At 42.7% G+C, this 25,795-nt stretch overlaps 1 protein-coding gene across 4 annotated transcripts in view; it reads right to left on the bottom strand.

The window, feature by feature from the left end:
- LOC140702812 (solute carrier family 9 member C1) overlaps window positions 1-25,795 on the bottom strand; it is a 127,306-nt gene that overhangs the window by 75,646 nt on the left and 25,865 nt on the right. For all 4 annotated transcript variants that reach the window (XM_078381969.1, XM_078381971.1, XM_078381972.1 and 1 more), the window contains exons 9-15: window positions 23,961-24,138; window positions 21,534-21,615; window positions 15,815-15,981; window positions 11,285-11,425; window positions 7,511-7,608; window positions 3,358-3,477; window positions 2,034-2,229 (exon numbers count right to left, since the gene is read on the bottom strand). In XM_078381969.1, the coding sequence (XP_078238095.1) occupies window positions 2,034-2,229; window positions 3,358-3,477; window positions 7,511-7,608; window positions 11,285-11,425; window positions 15,815-15,981; window positions 21,534-21,615; window positions 23,961-24,138 (982 nt within the window). The remainder of the gene's footprint in view (window positions 1-2,033; window positions 2,230-3,357; window positions 3,478-7,510; window positions 7,609-11,284; window positions 11,426-15,814; window positions 15,982-21,533; window positions 21,616-23,960; window positions 24,139-25,795) is intronic.

The raw sequence follows: 25,795 nt of genomic DNA, 5'->3' as shown, positions 1-25,795 counted from the left end.
TAGCACGGTGTATGGATTTACAGGAAGGCTGGGCCTGACATTTTTGCAGTGAGGGCAGGAAGGGATTTGATCAGACTCACCGGAGCAAAACAGGCACTTAGCATGGTTGTCAGAGAGCGGGATTTTGTTATTGCAGACCTCACAATGTTTGAACGGGCCTGAAGAGGCCAGGAACCAAAAACCGAAAGGGGGGAGCGGGGGCTTCCTCTCGAGGGGCAGAGCGGTATTTTAAAGAATATAATAATAATAGGGAGGGTAAAGAAAGAAGTTTTGAAATAGTCAAGTAGTAAATGATTCTCTTTTTTTCTCTTTCTTTTAAAGAAAAAATCACAGAAGCTACGATCAAGGCTCTCAATATGGTGGCTGAAAAGAAACTGAAGGGAGAGCCTTGGCACGAAGGTACATACATCGGGGGGGGGAGAGGGGTCTTCGCAAATGTATCTTTTTGCTGTCGCAGAAGCTCTAGAATATTCCATCGAGGCTCCACACATGTGCGGATCTCCCAGCGCGTGATTCACAGAGACCACAAAGAAGAACATTCAGTGCCTTCGCGATCTTTTTGCATCCTGTTCCTTGCTTGTGAAGGCTGATGATCTCTTCTCTTCAGGCTTTGGACTATTTTTTTTTACTTAGACATATTTCTAACATGCCGTCAAAAGTCACACTCCCCCAACCCCTAACCAGCTGAGATATTTTGTGTGTCCCAGTTCAAGCACACCCGGTACAACTAAGGGAGCCCCTGATTCATTGCATCAGGTGTGCTTGAGACAACACCTGTTTTGCATATATGTGCTGTTGTGAGGATGATTTGAATAATTTTGAGACTGCAGAAAAGTTGCATTTTCAGGAGAATTTGGAGAAATCAGTTGAACCATCTATTGTGTTGAGCTGTTTCGATTGCTTTTGTTTGATCTGTTCATTGCAAACAGCTGAAAGTCTGTAAATTCTGGCAATAAGCCGAATTTGCAATGCAAATTGAATAATTTTGAGGACAACTGGACATCCAAGAGCCATAGGTCTGACAAAGTGGACGTGTCCACGAAAGCTCACATTGAAATATGATAGTTCTTAAGGTGCTACAAGTTTTTGCCTTTGCATTTTTTGGTTTGTTTCTTTGGATTTGGTCTGATAAACAATATTTAGTTGATGGAAACATTTGTACAAGGTGTGTCGATGGCTCCTCACTTAAATGGGTTTAAAAGGGAATTAATCAAACACATGAAGAATAACGATTGTTCAGTTATCAGACAAATAGCAAAACAACTATATAAAGCTAGCCAATTATAAATCACTAGGGGAGGGATAATCCGGTCTCTCCTCTGACTGTGTAGCAATGCACGGATACTCTACATATATGGTAGCTGATACAGGAAGACCCCAACCCCATATAAGTTGGGGATTGCTTCCAGATGGCCATGGATAATGAAAGCCATGGATAATAAGAAACAGTATATATATACCATGGTAAAAGGAAGGGAAAAAACAGAAAAAATTATATTCATGTGCATTACCAGAACTAGGCTAGTACAGGGGGGAAGAGACTACGCTATGTATTCTTCACTAGCAAGTATTCATGCCATGGTGTCTAGCTTCCTCTAGTGAATAGTTCTGGTAATACATGTGGAATTTTTTTTCTGGATTTTTCTATTAATATTTTAAATATTTTCAGACTATGGATAAATGGATCAGTGGATACTGATCCTATGGATCAGGAGGTCCTACAGTATAATGGACCTGCTCCATTATGAACATATCTGTGACCTGGCAAGGAGTGATCCAGAGACGGCCTGGATGATCCCCAGGAATTAAGTGTTCGTAGTTGCTTCATAAATCATTATAAGTATCAGAATAATCAACTCTAAAAGAGAACAAGCACTAAAAGTCACCCTAATAAATAAAGCATATTACTCTTTATTTCCAGATTATTTCACACTCACTTTGTAAAATGGAATTCTATATATTTCTTAAAATATAGTAGTCAGTAAACAACATTATATTAATATACACATTTAAACAGCTTATAGAGTCAGTACCTTCAAGATGGCTTCCATTATATATAAACTGAGAAAATAGTAAATGCACATCTTAAGTTGTGGAAGAAATTCCATATTCACGCCCGGTACAAAGTGAAGAAAAATAGGAATGCAGTTTGTAAATGTTATAAGGGAACTTGTATGTTCAAATATGCGCTTAAATACAATACGCCGGCATAACCTGACGAACCTATTTCTGTGGAAGAGGAAAAAAAGATTCTCACTTTCAGTCATTTATCAGAAAGCCACTTAGGAAATCTGCCAGTTCGTTTCTCTTTTCTCCACAATATACAGAGGCAGCCATCACCCTTGAGACTAATCCCCACCTCCCACTCAACCGGCCAGAGGACATCAACCGGCCACGCCACGGTCTCTCCGGCAAGAAAGCCGAGGAGAAGTTCCGGGAGAGGCTGCCGGCGACTCTCCTGCTCAGAAATGGTCCTTCGGAGATGCCAGCCCTGAGGGGAGAGTGACCGGGAGAACAGGGGAGGTGGAGCAGGTCAGGAAGGAATGGGTGGGTGTCATCCCGTGGCCACGTGTATCTTAAGTTGCAACTAGAGTAGGCCCATTGAATAAATGGACCGTACAGAAGAAGCTTCAAAGACATATACTTTAGGCCTTTCTTCCAGGTAAACCATATTTAGGCATCTCCAAGGTGTCTGTCAGAATTCCCAGCAGGCAGAGTTCTAGGACTTGTAGTTCAAAATCCAAAAATCGTCTCCTTATCTACTGCTAAAGCTTCTTCTCAGGAAGATCCTACAGCCAAAAATCTGGGCAACCGGACTTCGCTTCCTGTACCACTATGGCAGCGTGTCTTCATTCCTGCAGGTCGAACTGCATGTCTCAGGAAATCCATATAGAGGCTATCACACGAACCGAGCACTATTAGCTAGTCCTGACTATCAAGTCAGCTCCCTAGCTTATTTTTCATTTTGAAAATGTATCCTGTTTACATGGACCATATCTGATGAATGTTCTGCTCCTTTCCCCCACATGACTGCCTGTGGGATAAACGGTTGGCCTGCCTGCCTTAAGCTTCCTGAGGGCTGGATCCTGGTTTTGGAGCGTTTGCCCGCTTCTGGCCCTTCAGAACGTTGCTTGATATTTTAGGATTTAACCACTAACTATCTGGGACACTTCTTCTTTTCTCTAGCCTTACAAGACTAACGAACTGGTTCCCCACAGACCTCATTCAGTCACTTTCAGAACAACACCCAACACTTATTAGTAATCTTATATTAAAATAAAATTTATGTCATTTCTATTGTGTATATATGTAATACCTTCTGCTTAGATCACATTTTAGTAAACATGATATACTAACTTTGATGCCGTTGACATTTCAGGCCTCACATTGTAAACCCAGTCAGACAGATGTTTCTTAAGAGACAGTAGTATTCCTTGGCTTTCCCAGTATGTCTTTACTTCTTCAATATTCATGAACCTGAAGTTTAAAACAACATGTTTTGAATGCAGCATATTTTGCACCACTATATGAATACAGAAAGGTTTTCAAAAGGAGTGGAAATCACATCCCTCTCATAAAATTCACCTAGGGTCAGATCACAACATTCAGTATGAAAATAGCATCATAAAATGCAAAATCTGCAGAAAACTAGTGTAAAAGCAGATTTGAATACTTACCTAAAATATACCACCACCATCCCAAAAACTGTCACGCAAAATTTTTAAAAAAGAATTTCTATAGCATTACAAGGAAAATAAATGTAAAGAAGAGAGATCTTGTTTCAGAAAGCATTCCAGGGGCTCAGCGTTCCAGTCAGGGCGAGCACCTTGAGAACATCTGCCTAGAAGATCAGGTGGTCCACCAGGACAGATTTCGCCTTGGAGAAGACCCAAGGCCCCCTGAGCGTGCTGATTTCCTCACGCACTGACACTGATTCTGTCGTTCAAGAGTGGAAGGTGCCACACAGGCATTCTCTGCCCAGGGAACGTTCTAGAAGGCTTTCTGAGCAGCAGCAGCAGCAGGAGGAGGAGGTCCCTTAAGAAGGAACTTCCAGAGCCAGTCAGCCCCTCGAATTTGGCATGTCAGGTTGTGGCGCCAGGGAGGGCCTTTTGGAGGGAGTCCTGCCACCCCGGAGGTGCTGTGTGAGGGCTGAGCTGAGAGCGGACACCAGTGGGGAAGCTTTTCCTTGACCAATTTAACGGTATCTCCCTCGAGCATGAGGAAATGCGCCCGAGGGTGCGATTTAGGGGCCTTCAGACACAACTGGTCCTGCTGGTTTGGGGGGTTTATGTCAAAAGGCCGGTGGTACAATGGGCAGTGGCTTGCGGACTGGTTGAGTTCGGACTTCACACAGGACAGGCCATTTCTGGGCTCTTCCCCTCCTTTTGCTCCTGGTGATGTGTTTGTGGGCAACCTCTGCGGACCAACTCCTAGGTGCATTTCAGGTGGGAGAATGTGGTGGTGGAGGTTCATGTTGTGACCAGCTTGCCCTCCGATTCCTCTCGGGTGATGAGGCTGGTCAGGGAATTCATGCTGCGCTCTTTACACTACAACGTTTTAGTCCTAGCTAGGCATGTGCTGGGACTGGACAACAGCATTGCTGGTGCATTGTCCTGCCTACAGATGCAGCTGTTCGGGGACCTGGCCCGCAATGCTTTGAGGCCTGACATGTCGACTCTACGCATGATTTTATGATATGAGAAATGCTGGAGGGATGGAATAAGGAGGCGGGTAGGCCAAAGTCAGTAGGGTGTTGCTTTTTCCTAATAGGCTGAGAAACCTGGGAATTTGCTGGCCAGACATATATGCCTTTCTGGTTTGAAAAATTGTGGTACTTTACATGGCCTCACACATAGGCTTCTTTAGGGAGTATCAGATTAGAGTATTGGTGACATCATTGCACAAAGATTGGGAGGCCATCCTTTGAGTTGCAGGATGTTACTTTGGAGGGGGAAGGAGTGGAATTTTACCTGCACCGCTCCAAGACGGATCAGACAGGCAAAAGGCCTTAGTGAAATAGTTCTGATCAATGACGGTGTCCTGTGAAGAGCTTTGGGGGACCGCAGAGGACTTTTTATGAAGAGGTGTTGCTTCTGCCTGAGGCAGAGAAAATGAAATGGCAACAAGCCATGAAAGAAGAGTTACAATCCATGGATGACCATGGAGGGTTTACAGGAACCACATTGCCACCAGAACATAAAGCAATTGGAAGCAAATGGCTCTACAACAGGAAAATGCAGATCAATGGGGAATATACAGACCACCACAACAAGGAAAGGATAGCTGAGGGAGGGACTGTGAACTCAAAGTCATTTTGAGTTGACCATTGGTTGTCGTTTTGAAGGAGCTAGAACGGTTTCTTTGGAGACTATACTTTTTTTAATGCAGTCTAAAGGAGTATTTGCCTTTCTTGCAGCCGCATTGCACTGTTGGCTCACATTTAGCCTCTGATCTTTGACAATCCCAAGGGCCTTCTCACTCATTCTCACTCATAGTATTACAGTGCCAAGTATTCCCCATCTTAATAACTGTTCATTTGTTCATTTGTTTTCCCTAGATGTAGAAGTTTGCACTTTGTCCTATTAAAATTCATTTTTTTTGTTTTTAGCCCAATGCTCAAGCCTCTAAAGATATTTTTTGAATTTTGTGTCTGTCATCTGGGTATTACTTATTCCACCCAATTTTGTGTCATCCGTCAATCTGATAGGCATTCCCTGCACCCCGTCATCCAAGTCGTTAAGACCATCTCGTACAATGTACTATGGCAAGGAAGCAGTATGACGCAGGGGCGGCTTCTGAATGGTTTAAAAAAAAAAATCAATGAAGTGGCTGTTTAAAGAAAAGCAGTGAAGAAAATCTCCTCTTCTCAGAACTAAACTACAAGCCACACACACACTTCTTTGCAAAACACGAAGACTCAACGACATGTTACCTCCTTAAGAGAGTGTATTGCTCTCAATCTTAATACTCCACAGAAGACCCTGGGAAGGAAAATGAGTCTATTCCATTCTGGAATAGTTAAAGGTGTTCTGCTGTTTCTCTGTTCGGGGATTCAATGTATGTTTCTTACTGTAAAACAATCTCTCTAACAATACTTAATAATATTTTAATGTTTTGTAACATTTCATAAATGTCAGGATTTAATGTTGTTTTGTGTCATGATCTTGGGATCCAGTAGTGAGCCGGATGTGAATCCAGAGAAGTTCCCCAACTCTGGCCACAAAATGCCAGAAACGTTGGACTCTGGCTGGAAAAGGCCCCCTCCCAAAAAAAAACCCCACTAGAGCAGAGCCTTTTTCCAAAGGTCAGGTAAACCGAGTGGAGAGGAAAGCGAAGGTCTCTGCAAGTAGAACCTGTTGCCCAGAAGAGCTCTATGGATCGCGGGACTCGTGCGCCAACCCCAGCTGGACCCCAGCAGGGACCCTTCAGAAGGCCAGGAGGAGCAGGAGCCCCTCCCTGGAAGCTGAGAGGTGTGCGAACTGCGTCAAGTCCAGGGGACCTCCTCTTTCTTCCGTTCCTGCCTGGAACTGACATGCCCTCTCACACATCAGAAGAAGGGCAAAAATATTGCCCTCCCCTTTTTACAAAAAAATCATTTTCACTTTAAAATGCATTTTTCTTGTTCTAAACCAATGGTTCCCAAAAGTCTTCACCACCAGCTGTGCTGGCCGGGCTTTCCGGGCGTTGCAGTCTGAGAACATCTGGGTTATCCGAGGTTGGGAACCACTGTTCTAAAGGAAAACTTTACTATCAGAAGCCTTGAAGGAATTCAATTCTTTTCCAAAAGGAGGACTTTTTTCCCCCACCTAAACACTGCTGCCACACCTCCAAATTTTGGAAATGGCAGACATCCTGTTTAAAGTGGCTCATGGGTTGCCAATCCCTGCTTTAAAGGTTCCTACTTTCTAGGAACGGGTGGAGTCTGAAAGGGAATCAGAACCCGCACGTCAAAAAAAGCTGAAGTCAAGTTTCAGGAATGAAAAATTCCTCCATAGATTATGCTACAGCCAGACAATTAGACAGGTGACACTGGACCGTATGGATACTCACTTTATATCACCACTTGAGTGAACATTTAAAGAGGTTTGACGAGTTTACTATATATAATAAATCGCATACTCTAGGTATGTGTATGAAATAAAAGAGGAAAGATAAACCAAGCTGATGGTCTGAACACTGAAAAGAATTGGTATTCAGAGTAGAACAAAAGTAATCATTGTTTTTCTATGTTGATCAGATTAACACAGATATTCCTCTGGAAATTGTTGAGGAAGATAAAAGGAACGCCGCGTGGGTCTTAGATTAGTAAGCTCTGAACACAGCATGAATTCATGCACAAACAGGAAAGGATTACTTTTTGAAGCAAAACTAGAAACTGGCATCTATACATTGTAAGTTTACAATATTAAGGCTCAGAAGAGGCACAGGTAAATAGTCCTAGCAATCACTGAACAAATATAAAAATAATGCAACTTTTTTAAAATGGCTTTGTCCAAACGGAGACACTTACTTTCCTGCAACATCAGCAGAGCATTCCGCTGCACCTATTAATGTCCGCTTCGTCTCTTGGCTCAGCATTCCACTGTTGTATTGCTTCTGATAACTGGCCTACATTACGAAGAAAATAAATCTTTGATGCATATATAGATATAATCATTAAATTGCCCGTTCATTTGGCAATAGTTGTGTGACAATATGTATCCACACAATGTATTTAATCGCCAGTAATTCCACATCAAGACAACCACACCTATCATTTGACTATGAACTAACCACTAACACTATTAATTGATTCCACTGAAATGTATGGCCAGGGTGGACCAGCGGTGTAGTGGTAATTCTGGAAGTCCAGCCCCGATAGTCAAAGTCCAAAAATGCAGGCAGCCTGTACTGGTCCGTATTAACAAATGAGGAACAGGTCTTTTGTAAAGTCAATGGCTCTTAGTTCCATGTTCAAAACCAAACAACCCTCAAATCGTTTGCTTTGCAACAGGATGGGTCACAACAGTACACTGTTCTTGCCAAAATACTTCTCTCACCCAACTCCTGTGAGGACTTCAGTTAAGTCTGGGGGAACGGGAAACCTTGAAGGGTAGTGGTGTCAGGTAAAGCCACTCAGGAGGTAGCAATCCTGTCAGCCCTGGCTACACTCTACCGCTCAAAGTGACATGAAAGATCTATGTGTACTGCCTGATGTGTAATAATGTCCCATTTCACATGTCCAAGTCAACAAATTACGCTGGAGTCTTGAACCATTCTGACCATCCAGCCTTTCAAGTGCTCCAAAACCGAGGGCGAAACTAGGCGGGATAGCGAAAGACCTGTTTCATGAAACCCACACTCGTCTCTGGACTGCACAGGAGCCAATTTGTAGAAGAAAAAGAGTGCAGTGTTGGCAGAGATCAGTCCCTCCTCTTTGCCCCAATTAAGCTTCCCCGTTATCTTCCCAGGGACTCTTTTCTTTAACGGATTTCCAATAACAGCTACTGACTTCAACTTTAGAAAAAAAAAAAAAGGGCAACCTACAAGGTAGTGACACATGTGAGAGGAACTGAACTCTTCTTGAAAGTTAAAAAACACACAGAATTCTGGACTTCAAGGAGAACATGAGAGTAATCTAGTCCAACACACACATCTCACAAATGCAGGAGGTTAGAAATGTGTCTTCTGTGACACTGCCGGCTCCTGTAAAAGTGCATTGCACACAATGGCCGCGGGATATCCGCGTGGCAGGACCGGCGATCGACAAAGACCCCGGGGACCTTGGCGTACCAGTGGTTCAATGTATCTTCCCAGAGACATAAAAAAAATCTTTACTCGCCAGTCATGGGATGGCAAGGACACACACACACACACACACACACACACACACACACACACACACACACACACACAGAGTCTTGTCAGAAGCTGATGCAAAACTAATTATTTATTCTTCAAGAAACAATTTAGAGTTCTTAACTCTTCTGCAAACTCTTTCTGTTAAAAAAAAAGAGACCTTCTTCTCAGTCACTGATATGCAACAAACCAACATCTTGCATTTTTGGACTCTCCTTGCGGGACGGAATAAATATGCTTGCCACGGTTCTCAAACGTTGTCGGCGTCTACCTCCCTTGGCCTTACTGGCTGCTGGCGGTCCGTGGCTCCCCAATGTGATCCTTTGGGTGCCGGGAAGGGGGACGGGAAGAAGGGAGCAGGAAGCCCGGCCTGCGTTGGACTCAGTCCCAAAGTCAAGTCCTAAAACGTTCATGTTGGGAAAACCTCTGGTTTTTGTATTTCAGGAAGAAAATTAGCAGCTTCAAGCAAGTGTTTTAAATTGGTAACCAAAGATTTTGGAATGACTCTGTTGGGTGAAATTTGAATGGGGAGAAGGATGATCTGATCTTCCTTCCATTATGTTTTAATTAACTGCTTTAATTATGGTTTATCGCTTTAAAGAGGCCTGTGAGGAGAGCAGCCTCCAAAACCAGGAGGGCCAGCTAGAATTCACACCTTTCAAAGGAAGGGGATGATGCCTTGGCAGAATCAGAGATGCCCCCCCAAGGTCCTAATGATAGGGGGCAAATATGATTTCCTACTATATCCTTACTATAATGATATTCTATATGCATTTTTGTATCTCTCTATATATGTATTCTCTATAGTCAATGTATTTTATATCCTCATTTCATCTCAACGTATTGAATCTCCTGGCCCTTCCCGCTTGGCACTCACAAACATTCCTACAATATCACACAGCATTGTGAGAGCCACCCCCCCCTTCAAGGCCAACTCAGAATAACTCATTTTCACAGCGTTTCAGGGCAAAGACTGTAACTTCCAACAATGGAGGACAATCCGTCATTAACATATTTAGAGATAAACTGCACAATGGTTCACACACATTCACAAACTTGGCAGCCACTAACCCTGGGATGCAATGTGGATATTTTTTTTCTCTCACATCTACCACGGCCAATAGGATGACCCAACAGGCACACATAGGGTTCAGGAGACCAATAAGGGGATGCCGTGCTTTATGGTCCTTTGTAAGAAACTTATAAAATGCTTTGCCAATGTATGATGAACACACCCAACCTGACTTTTAAAGACGGGAGTCCAGCTATATGTTCAATAAAATAACAATTGACTCACATCTAGTCTGATTGATGCACTATCTTTATCTGTTATTCCCTGCCGGAGAACTGAAAGCAACTGAAACCTAAAATTGGGTGCTAACACTAACAACGGGGATCCTGAAAGAGAGAGAAGACTGCAACAGAGAATTCCTCAGAAGCAAAGAATTTCATCTATGGAGGATTTCTGAGGGCAGCTTCTCATCTGCTAAAGATGTGTCAAGGGGAGGAAGCAAACAGCATCTGCTGAAGAGAGAGGTTTATGGCAGCAGCAGCAGTGGTTGAAAATAACATATCTAGAGACTCCTGACCTCTATCCCTTAGGGATGGGCCTTATGAGGTGTTTTAAAGGAAGAGGAAAACCACAAAAGAGCCTTTCTTTCGAACCTCCATGTTCTTTCCTTGATTCCAAGAAGGGAGCCTCTGAACACACGCAAGATACATGCATCAGTGAAAGAAGTTTCATGTCCTTTGTATGTGAAACGGCCCGATAGATGTTCCATCTGGGAGCCTTGCGAGGAGGGCTGTTGCAAAGAACTGGGTGGCTTGATTGGGGGGCAGGGGGGGCTCCCAACAGCCAAGCAGAACCTCCAGCCAGAGGGAGGGGGAACTTCCAGCCCTTCTTTCCCACTTCAGCCCCTTTTTTACCCTTCATTCTGTCCAATAAGCTGATGATAAAGTTTCCCTACTTGAGGCGAGGATGGCAGTGTAAACCAGGAGGGCTGTCAGCACTCCATCAGAATTAACAGAGGAGGGGCATCAAAGCGTGGCGGCGCACACTTTGGGAAGGCCTGACCCTTTGGCGACACTCGCCATGCGCACCCGCAGCTCCAAACTGACCACGACACTCCGAGCCATATTTCCTTAACAACAACGAGTCAGGAATCATAATTATTAAGGAAAAACTCTGCCCTCATTGCATAATAAATGATCCAGGGTAATTTAACATTAAGACTTTGATTCTGGCTATGAGACTCGCTAAAATTTGTAGCAGTGGCACACGTCAGAGAGAATGGATTTTTAAATTCATAGTTAAATATATCTTTAAAAACTCAAAAATTCTTAGGCCTTGGATTTTTTTTTCTTAAAGCATCACAAATTCAAATATGTTAAGTATTTAAATTCCTAAGCTTAGAAGAAAGACATAAAAAAGGAAAAAAATACAAACTATTTGTGCTGTTAAGAGACGCAGCCTGGCTTCCTCCATTAATTCAGCCATTTCTTCAGAATTTATATCAATTGGATTTTCTACATTGCATGTTGGACATCTAAATTTTTTTATCTGTTGATTGAATTCTTCTGAATCTAACTGCAGAGAGGAAAAACAAGAAAGTAAAATTACTTTCACTAGAAGTCTCAACATCAAATCAACGATCTTGGCATTATAATTATAGTTAGCTGGTGCCACCCTAATTCAACTATATTTTGGTGCTTACTGGTTTTGTTCCTGGTTCTGTGAACTCGAGAAGAGCTATTTAAGCCTTGTTATGAAGAGAAAAAGGTTTGCCCTAAGATTTAAAGAAGTAGAGTATTTTGCTTTTAAAGGTTTGGTTAAGAGAGGCCTGGACAACTTGTGGCCCTCCAGATGACCTTCATCGGCCACTCTCTTCAGCTCCAGCCAGAAGAATCATGACTCAGAGATTCATCAGGAGTCCAACGCCATCAGGAGGACCCAGCGTTGCTCACCCTTGCTTAAAGAATGAGAGAAATCGCAGAATCATCCAATGGTCAAGCTAGAAGGAATCTCAAGGGTCATCAAGTCCAACCTCCTGCCAAAGCTGGGAAAACATCCCCGACAGATGGCCGTCCAAATTCCAATAAAAGAAAGTCCACTGCCTTTTGAAGCAGGGCATTCCATTATTGAAGAGCCCTCAAGGGTTCAAATCCAGTGGTACAAATCTATAACTAGAGTAGTCCTGTTAAATCAGTGAGGATCTGGTGAATCAACTCCTCCAAAAGTTCCATAAATGTGATGGCCCAACTGTAACTGCGGCTTGCTTTTGATCTTCAGTCCCTGTCTGGTAGTTAATTCTCTTGTTTAGTTAAAAAGCTTCCTTCGTTTTAATTTGATTCCATTAGTTTGCGCCTTATCCTCTGGAGCTGAAGAAAACAAGTTTGGTCCATCTTCCATAGCTGTTATCAAGTGTTTGAAGATAGCTAGGATATCATCTCTCAGTTATCCCTTTTTCAAGCTAGACATATCCAACTCCCTCCACTGCTCTTCATAAATAAGGCTTGGTTTCCAAACCCTTTACTCTCATTGCTACCCTCCTCTGGATTAGGTGAAAGCTCATCGCTGCCCTTCCTGAAGTGTGGGACCCAATACTAGACGCAATATCCCAGGTGAGGTCATGACCAAAGCAAGTCAAATACTAAACTTACTTCTTTTAATCTGGAAATTATGTTTCTGCTGATGAAGAACAATAATGTGTGTGTGTTTATTTAAAAAAAGAAAAAGTAAAAACAGAATCATAGTTGTAATAATATAAAGAGAACAGCGTATATAAAGAGAGCAACATATCTTTCCAGAATATTAAACAAACCATGGCTACACCTGAAAGGACACTTTCTAAGGATGCATACCTAAAGAGAGTTGTACCTGATAGATCAACGCTTTAGCCTTCTTTTGCTCCGCTATAACTCAAGTACCCTCAAGTTCATTCCCTCCTTCTCTGCACTCCTTTTCAATTCCACTTCGAGATGAGAAAAAATCTAGCTGAATGTTGGATTTCACTAAACTACGAGTGTGAGTCTGTGGGCCCAGGCAACTGATCACGTTATGCCTCAACTATTGGTACAGCAGGACCCCCCTATGTGTGTGGGAGACCAGTTCTTGTTGGGGGGGGGAGGCAATTCAGACCAGCCTGGGGAGATGAAAGTAGGATGAGGAGGGGATGGAGAGCAGGCCAGGGAGGCCCGGTTGGGTCCACCTCTTCCTCCCCCTCTCCTCTGCGTGAGGGAGCTCTGCATCTCTGCCCAGGGAGCCTCGGCCCTGCCCCAGAGTTGCTGCTGCCCCCTCTTTCAACCCGATCTTTCTGGTTCCCAGCGCAATCCCAGCCATGACGGCTTGCCCGCAGAAACTGGGATTAGCGCACCCACGCCTCGCCTGGTCTGAAGGTCTGACCCAACCCACACCCAGGAGAGCTTGAGTGAGAGGGAAGGAAGAAGGATGATCCCGTCCCCTGCCTGGATGAGCGGAAGTTCTTCCTTGCTTCCCACCTCGTCCTGGCATTCTGAAAACATGGCCCCTGGACCCCAGGAATGGAGCTACAGGGCCGTGAGAATTGACCAGTCACCTGTGGTTGAATGAAACCACAGGTATTGGTCCAGCTGATCCGAGGGTCCTACTCTACCTGTCACTGAGAAGCAAGAGATCTCATGAAACAGATAGAAGCCGAGCAGTGTGTTCATCAGTGAGTCCATTGAGAACAAATACACTACACAGTAGAACCTCTACTTACAAGCGTCCCTACCGATGAACAGTCCAACTTACGAACAGCTCCGTTTGCAAAATTTTGCTTCTACTTGCTAACGGAGCTTCAAGATAAGAACAAAAAAATGAGGAGGGGAAAGTGTGAAATTTGAACTTTCTGTTAACCGTTGGCCAGCAGAGAGGCTGTTTCTCTGCTACCTCGCTCGTCCCAGCAGTCAGAGAGTGGATAAGGAGAGAGTCTTCAGACTGCCTGATACTGTACTATACAGACTGTATTTTTTTTGGCTTTTTTACAATTTTGATTTTTAGATTGTTGACTTTTTTAAAACAGAGAGACTGCCTGTTCTGGGTGAATACAAACACTGTACATTATTTACTGTGCTGTACAGGGGTTTTTGCAGCTTGGTGGAGGGGTAGGGCTAGGTGGGAGGGTTATGTTTCTGTGCCCTGATGGGTCTTGCGGTGTGGATATAAAATGTGAAAAGTAGACTGCAATATTAAATTAAAATTAAATGTGAACATTAGACTGTATAATTTTAAAATGTAAAATTTATGTATTTATTTTTGCATTCTGTGGCCCCTAGGGTTTGTGTATTGTAACCTCTCGGTTGATTTAAAACATGTGAGTGTAAAATGTGGCTTCAACGTCTTTTTTTTCTTTGGGGATCTGTTTGCTGTAATAATGGTTGCTGATCGTTGATGCAGGCAGGCAGGCAGGCTTTAAAATGGAGTTTAAAATGGACTTTTAAAATGGAGTCTACTGTGGACTCGAGGCTCTCCCCCCTCCCCATCCATTGTCTCATCTCTCTCACCCTCTATCCTCTCTTTTTGTGATGAAGAGTTCTGTGCTGGAATAATGCTTGCTGGATTCTGTGTCTTTTTAAACAGGTGTTCTGTTTAAAAGGTGTTCTCCTGCCCTTTTTTTAAACAAAAAGGTGCTTGGTTTTCTTTAAAAGGTGCTTGTTTTTAAGGATGTTCTGTTTAGATGGAGTTCCCTTCCCCTCCCTCCTTTCCTGCCCTTTTTTTGACCTAAGTTCATCTTAAGTCAAAAGAAGAAAAATTCTCTCCCTAGTGATAGAGGACGGATTAACTGGCTTTGCATTAGTTCTTGTGGGCACTAATGCATCGACGTAAGAATGGTGCCTCTAGATAAGAACGAAAAACAGCCGGAATGGATTAAATGGTTTTTCAATGCATTCCTATGGGAAATTTTGCTTCTACTTATGGACGTTACCTACTGGGGTAACTACAAGTCACTTCTGACTTGACGGTACATAACTTTAATTAGCTAGATCTCAGACTTCATGCTGACTTTGTTCCAGGGCTACCATCACTTACTGGAGACAAATGCAAAGGTTATTGTAAAATGCGCTACAAATCATTGGAACCAAATAACATGGGAATTAGAGCCGTGGAGTCTCCTGCAAAAGGACTGTTGTATCCGAAGAAGGGGCAGAGCTCAAGGAATGCCTTTAAGGGATAGCGCTCAAGGCAGGCAGTAGGCCGGTTGGTGGGGCAAGGGAGGTCCAGCTGGGAAAGAAATGGACCTGGGAACCACCAGAAACAGAGGAGAGGGCATTGTGACCTTGTAGTTGTGTTTTGATGCTTCTCTGCATGAACCGCTGAGTGCCTCTTGCAGTAGCAGGTCAAATGTCCACTACTCGTGTATATCTCCATCACAGTTTCTCTGCTATCTGACCACTGCCCCTGACCAATTCCCAGTCCCTGAGATTTTCTGGAAAGTGGCCACACGGTCTGACACATGCATTCGTTATATCCCATTTGCGTTCCTTTAAAACACTCTACACGGGGCTGCATTCAGTTCTTCACCGTAAAAGCTTCACTGGTCACATGTTCGTTTCTGGACATAATTCCAACTGCCCTCCATGGCCTTCCAAAGGGGGACAAACGGGTCCCTCCAGCCCTTCTGCTGGCAGAGAAATGTTTATTTTTACCCATGCATTTGGCCAATGACTGACTGTAGAGGATAGTGAGTAGGTCCTTTCCCCCCCCCAATGGTAGGTGTTATACTCCTTTTTGGCATTTTTTTTCAATAGCTCCTTTATTTCTTTAATCCTGTGTTTGTTCTGATATAATCATTTATTTAATAATCTTTTATTGAACTTTATTGTGGGTTTGAGCTTTATCTGATTTTTAAATCGTGTTGCAAGTCTTGTTAAGTCCTCCATAGGAGAAAGGTGGGATATAAATACTGTAAATAAATAGACAAATGTATTTCTTTCGCATTAACGTAAAAAGACTTACTTTATCAAGATCTTCGTCTGTTATAGTTTTTTCAGCCAGTGCCCAGTTTGCATCAGCTAAGAATCTATCGAACTTCAACATTGCAAAGGCAGTGGCCAGCAATTGTTTGAAATGTTGAAAAACATTATGCCTTGCCATGCGCTTTGGAAAACTAACATTACAGAGTCCTATAAAAACAGAAAAATAATGAATTATTCACTGTAAGAAGTGTAAGGAAACAGCAAATACCTACAAGAACTACTCTGGGCATTTTTATTTGAAGGGTTAAATATAAACAGTCTTAAACTATGAGAGTCGTGCAGTTTCACTTTCCTAGGCTAAACAGTCCTTATTCAAGAAACTAACTCAAACGGAAACTTCACCTGCCTCATATACTCTCTTTCTCTTCCTGTACAGAAGAGCATCACAACGACGGACATGTTTTTCCCTTTCTAGCAGATTTACGCAACTAGTATGTTTTTAAGGGAGAAATCAGAGCTATTTGATGAGATTTATCCCAAAAAGTCCAAGCGCAGCTTACAAAATATCAGCACTCAAGTTAAGCCCAGCTTACTCCAGCAAGCCTGTTTTTGTTCTGTATCAAACAGAAGGCCGTTCTCTGCAGGCAACACATGTGGTTTTCTCTCACACATTTTCTCCTCTAGTCCTATAGATTTCTACGCATGTAAAATGTTTGTGGACTTCAGCCACTTTCACAAGTGTAATGACCACATCTAAGGAAGTGGCCAGCAAAATACTCTCTGTGAATATTCATACAAATTCTATTTGCCATGGTTGACAGAACATCTCTCACAAAGCAGAAAATCTTCAAAAGTTGTCCCAGAGTAAGTGAGACAACCCCTTCACGGATTGCTGCCTTGTCGTGGTGAAGGGGCTTGGGTAACTCAGAGAAGCTATGGGCTATGCCGTTCAGGGACACCCAAGACGGGCAGGTCACAGTGGAGAGTTCTGACTAAACACGATCCACCTGGAGCAGGAACTGGCAAGCCACTCCAGTATCTTTGCCAAGAAAACCCCATGAACAGAAACAAAAAAGCTAAAAGACATGACCCTGGAAGATGAGCCCCTCAGGTTGGAAGGCGTCCAACATGCTACTGAGGAAGAGAGGAGGACAAGTCCAAGTAGCTCCAGAGGTAATGAAGTGGTTGTGCCAAAGCTGAAAGGACGCTCAGCTGTGGACGCGCCTGGAAGTGAAAGGAAAGTCCAATGCTGCAAAGAGAAATACTGCATAGGAACCTGGAATGTAAGATCTGTGAACCTTGGGAAGCTGGAGGTGGTCAAACAGGAGATGGCAAGAATAACCATTGACGTCCTGAGTGTCAGTGAACTAAAATGGACGGGAATGGGAGAATTCAATTCAGATGATTATCATATCTACTATTGTGGGCAAGAATCCCATAGAAGGAATGGAGTAGCCCTTATAGTCAACAAAAGAGTGGGAAAAGCTGTCTTGGGATACAATTTAAAAAATGATAGAATGATTTCAATACGAATCCAAGGCAGAACTTTCAACATCACGATAATCCAGGTTTATGCACCAGTGATCAATGCTCAAAAGGCTGAAATTGACCGATTCTATGAAGGCCTACAACACCTTATAGAACTGATACCAAAGAAAGATGTCCTTCTCATTCTAGGGGATTGGAATGCTAAAGTAGGGAGTCAAGAGATAAAAGGAACAACAGGGAAGTTTGGCCTTGGAGTTCAAAACGAAGCAGGGCAAAGGCTCATAGAGTTTTGTCAAGAGAACAAGCTGGTCATCACAGACACACTTTTCCAACAACACAAGAGGTGACTCTACAGATAGAAATCACCAGGTGGGCAATACCCAAATCAGACTGATTATATTCCCTGCAGCCAAAGATGGATCTGAACCAAATCCCTTACGAATACACAGTGGAAGTGAAGAACAGATTTAAGGAACTGAATTTGGTGGACAGAGTGCCTGAAGAACTATGGATGGAAGCTCGAAACACTGTACAGAAGGCAGCAATAAAAACCACCCCAAAGAAAAGGAAATGCAAGAAAGCAAACTGGCTGTCCAACGAAGCCTTAAAAATAGCAGAGAATGGAAGGGAAACAAAATGCAAAGGAGATAGGGAAAGTTACAGAAAACAGGACACAGACTTAAAAAGAATAGCATGGAGAGACAAGAGGGCGTTCTTAAATGAACAGTGCAAAGAAATAGAGGAAAAGAATAGAAAGGGAAAAACCAGAGATCTGTTCAAGAAAACTGGATATATTAAAGGAACATTTTGTGCAAAGATGGACATGATAAAGGACAAGAATGGTAGGGACCTCACAGAAGCACAAGACATGAAGAAGAGGTGGGAAGAATACACAGAAGAATTATACCTGAAAGATTTGGATGTCCTGGACAACCCAGATAGGGTGGTTGCTGACCTTGAGCCAGACATCCTGGAGAGTGAAGTCAAGTGGGCCTTAGAAAGCATGGCCAACAAAAACATGCAAAATATATAATACGAAAGGCCTGACTGGAGGAATCCCAAACTGGAATTAAGATTGCCGGAAGAAATATCAACAACCCCAGATATGCAGATGATACCACTCTGATGCTAGAAAGTGAGGACGAATTAAAGAACCTCTTAATGAGGGTGAAAAAGGAGAGCACAAAAAATGGTCTGAAAATCTAAGATCATGGCCACTCTTCCCACCACCTCCTAGCAAATAGAAGGGGAAGATATGGAGGCAGTGACAGATTTTACTTTCTTGGGCACCATGATCACTGCAAATGGTGATAGCAGCCACGAAATTAAAGAACGATGACAAACCTTGACAGCATCTTAAAAAGCAGAGACATCACATTGCCAACAAAAGTCTGAATAGTAAAAGCTGTGGTTTTTCCTGTTGTGATGTATGGAAGTGAGAGCTGGACCATAAAGAAGGCTGACCGCCAAAGAATTGATGCCTTTGAATTGTGGTGCTGGAGGAGGCTCTTGAGAGTCCCCTGGACTGCAAAGAGAACAAATCTATCAATTTTGAAGGAAATCAACCCTGAGCGCTCACTGGAAGGACAGATCCTGAAGCTGAGGCTCCAATACATTTGCCATCACATGAGGTGAGAAGACTCCCTGGAAAAGATCCTGATGTTGGGAAAGTGTGAAGGCAAGAGGAGAAGGGGGATGACAGAGGATGAGATGGATGGACAGGGTCATCGAAGTGACCAACATGAATTTGACCCAACTCCGGGAGGCAGTGGAAGATAGGACGGCCCGGCGTGCTCTGGTCCGTGGGGTCATGAAGAGTTGGACACGACTAAACGACTAAACAAACGAAGTGAGACAGACGGAAAACAAGACTATTTGCTATATTTTCTTATGACTACTTTATTTCGGATGAACATAATAGCTTAGGCTCAGCAGAGTCACCCAGTGGGCAAGTTACAAATGTAATTTCAGATCTAACGGTCAGGTAGGTGAATTTTAAACAGGGGAATTAATATAGTTCTGTCAGTTTTATCTGAATTATATATTAATTGTATATTAATTCAGATAGATAATTATATCTGAATAAGACATTAAAATTATGAGAGATAGTTTTTATTATTCAAGCCAAATTTTATTTTAAATCTTCAAGAATGATTTTTAAAATAATAAAACCATAAAAACCTGAGCTGTAGTTTAATACATTTGGCTAGACTTGCCCTGTAGAACGGAATGGCTCTTGATAGCACAAGAGGTCTTCCTCCTCCTCCTCTTCCTCCTCCTCCTCCCTCTGGACTCCCTTCCGCCCTGCAGACACCTGGTGCAGAGAGATCAGCCATCCAGGGGAGGAGGTTTTGAGGACACACGGAGGGAAGTGCAAGGAGGCAGGGAGATGCGCCCCTTGAAGTTCTTTTCACACAGGCCGTTCTGTCCGTGAAACAGGCCTGTGTACTCTTAGGGCGCATCTACACAATTCATCTGCATCTCTGTATGCAGTGCTGCAAATGACAGGGATTGAAAACTCGCGGGACAGCTAAACGATTCTGAAAGGCTGTTTGTGTTTTGATGGGCAGGGTTGGCCCTCAGCTGATCGGGGAACTGGAGAAGCAGCAGAACTGAATCCCCCAGCTAGGAGGAGGCCCCCGCCCGCAATCACAGCCGGGGGATTTGGCTCCCTTGCTTCTGGCGGCTTCTGGGCGCAGCACACATCAGCTGATGGCCAGCCCTCCGGCTGCTTGGGGGAAGCTACGCAGGGAATCCTCCAGGCGGAAGGAGGCTCCCGCCATCACTGCCCACATGGCCTGACAAAACAAAGTTAGTTATGGGTGATGAGCAATCAGATGGCGGTGGTGGGGAATGGACAAGAGGGAGAAGGGGGAGAAGGGAAAGAGGAAACATGGATTAAAGGTGGGAGGGACAGGCGATTGAAGAGTGGGCAAAGAGTGAGCCATGCGGGAGTGCTCTCGTTTTATTTCTTTGAATTCCTGCTCTCTGGTATAGCGCTATATCAGATAGAAGGGATTTTTTAAAAAGCAGCAGCAGTGTTTACACGGGTGGAAATGATTCCAAATCTCCCCATAACAAACTGACCTCTGGCAGGGGAGCAGAATAACTGCACGTACGTTGTGTGTATGGTTAGATTTGTGTAGTGGTTATTTTTCATCAGAACCTCATACAACATGGTTTTTATTGTCAGTGGAACCGAGGCCTTAGCCACCAACTCACACACACACACACTCAGAGAGAGAGACAGAGAGAGAGAGAGAGAGAGAGAGTTAAAATATAGTTTTATAGTAACATTGCTTCTAAAATAAATAGTGGGCTCGACACCCCTGTTGTGGCACCCGATGTCCCTGCCAAGGAGAAAAACTACTGATAGAGATGATGGAGAGCGCTTTGGAGTGACCCCCCCCCCCCCGCTGGTGAATTCTTTCATCCCACCCGAGTTAAAGGACAGTTATATAAAACAAAATGTGGTCCTACAGAGTTTACGGTTCACATTTCTCCAATGCTAGAAAATAAAAAGACTGTTTGTCAGAAAGATTCGTTGCCAGTTTTTTTTCAGGGGGGGGGGGAAATGGAGGATGGAGATTGCCCGAACTTGAACCCACTCACAGTAGGCACACACAAAAAATCACACACGTTTCAATGTGTGAAATAAATGTTACAACCCATTTGGAAAAGGGACAGAAACAAACTAGAGAAAATGGAGGAGCTAAGAGATGCTGACAGATTTTCAGAACCAGAATCCACCCCATTATCACACCATCTCTGCACAGCATTTTACACAGCAATGAAAAAAAAACAGGTTTATTTTCCTACTAGAGTTAGAGCCTGAATTAACTTAATTAAATTACACACATTTAGCATGAAACAATAATTTACATCATCATCATCCTTATGGCAATAATATGGGACAACCAGGACAACCCTATCTGCTCACTCAAAAGTATGTCCCAGACAATCCAGGAATGAGAACATGGGATATCTGTCTAAGCATTGAAGGTTAGACGGTGAAACAAGCACAAAAGACGGACAGAATAAAGCATATGAATAGGTGGCCTCTGACAAATAACGTATCTGAGATAAGAAAAGGGGTTGACAAATTTATATTCTGGGCAGAACAGGCAACTTTAATTGAAAAAGCACATTTCATCATTCAAGAACTAATTTTTAACTGACCATAACTATTTAATTGTTCTGTAAACTATATCAGAGGATCAACAAATATATTATTCTTCCAAAAGAAACAATGAATATATTAAACATTTTACCTAATGCGATAACCAGCTTTTTCACAGTGGTAGAATTAATTATCAAGGTTAGCAAAGATGATGATACAGAATAGAAAAATATCTGAAATATAAAAATGCGTGCAATTAGCAGAGAACAAATAAGACATAAGACATAAGACATAAGACATAAGACATAAGAAATTTATTTGTCATTGCGCTCACAAGTGGGTGCAACGAAATGAGGTGCTCTTCCCCAAGGTAAAACTGGACAACACTACAAAAAAAAAGTTAAAATATAAACAACTTTCACCATCCAAATATAGATACCCCGTTTTCTCTCAGCAATTAAAATTCCACCAAAAACCTATGGCCCCGCATTTAAACTCAATACTGCACTTGGGTAAAAACTGTTCTTGAATCTGCTTGTCCTTGCTTTCAATACTTTTTAAAAATGCTACAATATTTTGTTAATCCCCTCCCCGTATCAGGCCATTTTCTGATCCAATGATCCTAAGCATATTGATTCAGTCCCAGTGTGCTCACTAGCACTTACTCCCCAGTAACTTCACTTACAAAAATTATCTAGTTACCTTTGAGAGATTAAAGCTATTTTCACCAAAACAGCAAGACAATTTCTAACTCCCTTTAATTTAAAATAATAATGTCAATGGCAGCAAAGTACCTATATAAAATGAAGATGATTTCTGTGTCACAGCAGTCAAGGGACATATTTGAATTTACATTGCCCTTAAGTGTGTATCAAAAAAGTAAAGGTCAGTAAAATTGAAGGCATACATTAAAAGGCTCAATGGTGAGCACTGAAGTTCTGCAATGCCCTTTCCCATCTTCCCAGAAGCTTCCCCAGGGCAAAAGCAGTCCTAGGGAGTCTCCAAAGCTGAAACAGGCAGACAGGAAGCTTGGAATTCCTTGAAATGGACGATTTCCAGCACCCTGAGATCCAGTAGAAGCAGAACAGCACCCGCAGGACCTGGCCCGTTATTGCAAGCTGTCCAAGTTCTAAGGCAAAGTATTTTTTTAGTGCCTTGGCTTTCAAGAGGCTCTTGTGGTGGCTGAAAACCGGTTAAACTTCTCTGAGGACTGCAATTATGTTTTGATGCATTGTGAACCGCCTAGAAAGTGTCAGCACTGATAGGGTGATATAGAAGTTGAACTAACAGATAAATATAGATCAAAACGGGAAACTGCACATATGGAATCTCCTTACGAACATTCCCAAGGGGGAAGACATTAACTTCAATATTTACTATACCAACGGATCTGAGGCCTGGGCAACAGACAATTAATCTCACCCTTAAATACCTCTTACACCATTTCTTGTGAAAAACCAGGGCCAACGTTCCCTCTAAGCTGGGAGGCCACGCAGGGCTGCATTGGGACCGCACAGCCGAGCCAGTGTTGCTACCCATTGGCTTCCGGTTGCGGCCAAAATTCCCTGCGAGGGGGTGGGAGGGGGCCTCACACGGGAACAGCAGAAAATTAGAGGGAACGTTAGCCAGGACCCACAGATTATCCAGCCCCAGAGTTATTTCAACCTTGCATGCTGCCTTTCATTAAGTTTGCCTGGGAGGGACCTTCCTGGTCTAGGGCCACCGTCAATCCATCGAGCAGAGACCCGCCTCTGATTTCAAAGGGAGCCTCCCCTCTCCGCTTAGCAGCCTTTTTTCTCTGCTGGTACTTCGTGCACCCTTAGTGCCCTGCGAATGTAGTCTGCAGATGTCTGCTGGAAGCCGGCTGTGAGTCTGTTGAGGCCTGTTGCTCTAAACGGTCCCTTTTTTGTACCGTCGGCTGGTGATTCTTCCTCTTGCCAGTGTCTCAGGGGGAGTTACTGAGACTGAAAGAGCCACTGGTGGAGACAATAAGGGGGGGGGTCTCCTCTGAGGAGACTTCTGCACCGTGACTCCCTGCACTTCTGCTGTGCACCTAGAGGTTTTTAACCAAAGCTCAATGCTCTTCCAAAACTCATCCTTCTAGGGTCTTGGTGGAAGGACACTATTTTTCTCGTGAGGCCACTGATGAACACTAAATGAGGTGCTTTTGCGGGAACAAGATCTAAGTGGCGAGTTAACAGAACTGGCACTCTAGAAATAAGGACAAAATAAAGTGGACCAGATGTAAGGATTACCAGTGTGGACATTTTCTCATCAAGAACACAAAGCACAATTGTATTCTGCCAATGTCTATGCAAAGATAAATCCTCTGCGCAACACTACTCTGCCCACAAAGAACAGCCCAGTTCTCAGTGGCAGATGCCTGCAGGATCTTACCATCCGTTGGTGAGAAAAGTACAGGTCACGTGGAGCTGAACTTTTGCAAGATGTCTCCAGGAGGGTCTACTTGTTTCCCATCTCCAGTAATCACTCCCTGCAATCCCTCCGTCACAAGACATATAGAATGCACCATATAGACGTATGTATATAAAGTAATTTCCAAAGTATTTAAGTTTACCGTAGTCTTAATCTCAAGGTCTTCTGCCCTTACACTTGGGGTTCGACTAAATGCCAGAACTGTGTTAAAAGTGGGAGTGCCTCTGACGCCACTCCAGACAAGGACAGCTCCCCAGCGCCAGTTAAACCCATAGCCGAAATGGCTCAAGAAAGGAGTCAGTATGCACATAACTAATCCACTGAAAAAAAAGAGAAAGAATAACAATTAATGAGGATGTATTTATATTGCATTTGTTAAAAAAAATTAAGCAAATGACTACCAAATGTATTCGTTAGACAAGAGATCCATATTATATCAGCTTTCATATAATAAGTCATGGCATTTATCAATCCTCTTTTTTCCCCTTGGCTTGTGGTGATATGTCTGAATATAGCAGAATGACCTGGAGAAAGGCCTCTAGAGATGGATTGCTGGAAGTCTCAGATTCCACTTCCTTGTATTTCAAGAAGAAACTTATTACTTTAATTAAGTGCATTAGCTGAGAGGTTTTGCTAATTTTAATGCTCTTCCATTTTATCCAAGATCACTTCGATTGATTTTTCAATATGCTGTCTTTTACAGTGCTTTACTAATTAGGAGGTTTGTGGTGACCCAGTCCAAATGAACAAAACAAGGTCCTTGCAATAGTCCACTAACCCTTCCCATGGTCCACAAGTCAAGGAAGCCACGCTGCTACTTGCAATGGGAGGAAATACCTTCTTTCTAGAAATATGATAGCTGCTGAAGAACAATTCAGTGAAATATTTGTTTTTTTAAAATCTTTTATTCTCCTAAGAAGTTTGTAAGCTGCTGAATGCTCTTAGTGGAAAGATGGAGTACGTATGTATCTATTTATGTATGTAAGTAAGTAAGTAAGTAAGTAAGTAAGTAAGTAAGTAAGTAAGTAAGTAAGTAAGTAAGTAAGTAAGTAAGTAAGTAAGTAAGTAAGTAAGTAAGTAAATAAATAAATAAATAAATAAATAAATAAATAAATAAATAATAACACATTCAGTAGGTCAGTTAAAAAAACTCCCCATTATTTCAATAGCAAGAAAGAATTTGCAGCTTAAAACTGTGCTTTCCCTTTTCTGCACTAGACTATTTAAAACTATTTAAAAATCATACATTTGAAAAGGTATAGTCCATTCAAGATATTTGATTCTTTAAATTCTTTAATCCAAAAGCCCACACCAAAACATATATGACATTTTACATTTGTACAAAAAAATAGATAAAGGAACCTGTTACTAAATCATTATTGATGTATTCTGACAGGTTTGATATAAAAATGAAAGGAATTGTTAATTCAGTTTTGTATAAAGCAGTTGTAAAGAGCAAAAATGCTGTAAGTATTTGTCAGGATCCATGCTAAGAATGAATTTAAAGGTAACGATTTATACAGCTGGGATGATACAAGATACTTGTATCAGCTGTGAAGGGAAACCAAGAGTTGGCTGAGCCAAGAATAAAGCCAGCAGCCTCAGCACACATTATGGTGGTTGTGTGTTGATGTGACGTCGTGGAGAGAACTTGGAGAAGACTCTGACTGCTGGACTGATTTACAAGGACTCTGAACTGATTAATGCCTAAACTCTGTTGATATTGCTGTGAATGACCATTGGACTGAAGAAGGACAAAGCTGTATGTATATATTCTGCAACAAACTTGATTTAATATAATTTCTGCTATCAATACTGTATCTTTGCTTGGTGACTTCTTCAATCTGGAAATTCTACTTGTTAGTGTCACCTGGCACCTGCTACAACTCTGTCACTGGTTATGGGCCCAGGAATACGCAGCCAAGGTAAATGCTGACCTGTGAGAATCCAGAGGGAGTGAGCCAAAATGAGCAGAAG

Source organism: Pogona vitticeps, chromosome 15 (genome assembly GCF_051106095.1).
Source record: "Pogona vitticeps strain Pit_001003342236 chromosome 15, PviZW2.1, whole genome shotgun sequence".
NCBI classification, from domain to species: Eukaryota; Metazoa; Chordata; class Lepidosauria; order Squamata; family Agamidae; genus Pogona; species Pogona vitticeps.
The sequence above is the reverse complement of the archived record's forward strand: the minus strand, read 5'-3'. Positions and strand labels throughout refer to the sequence as shown.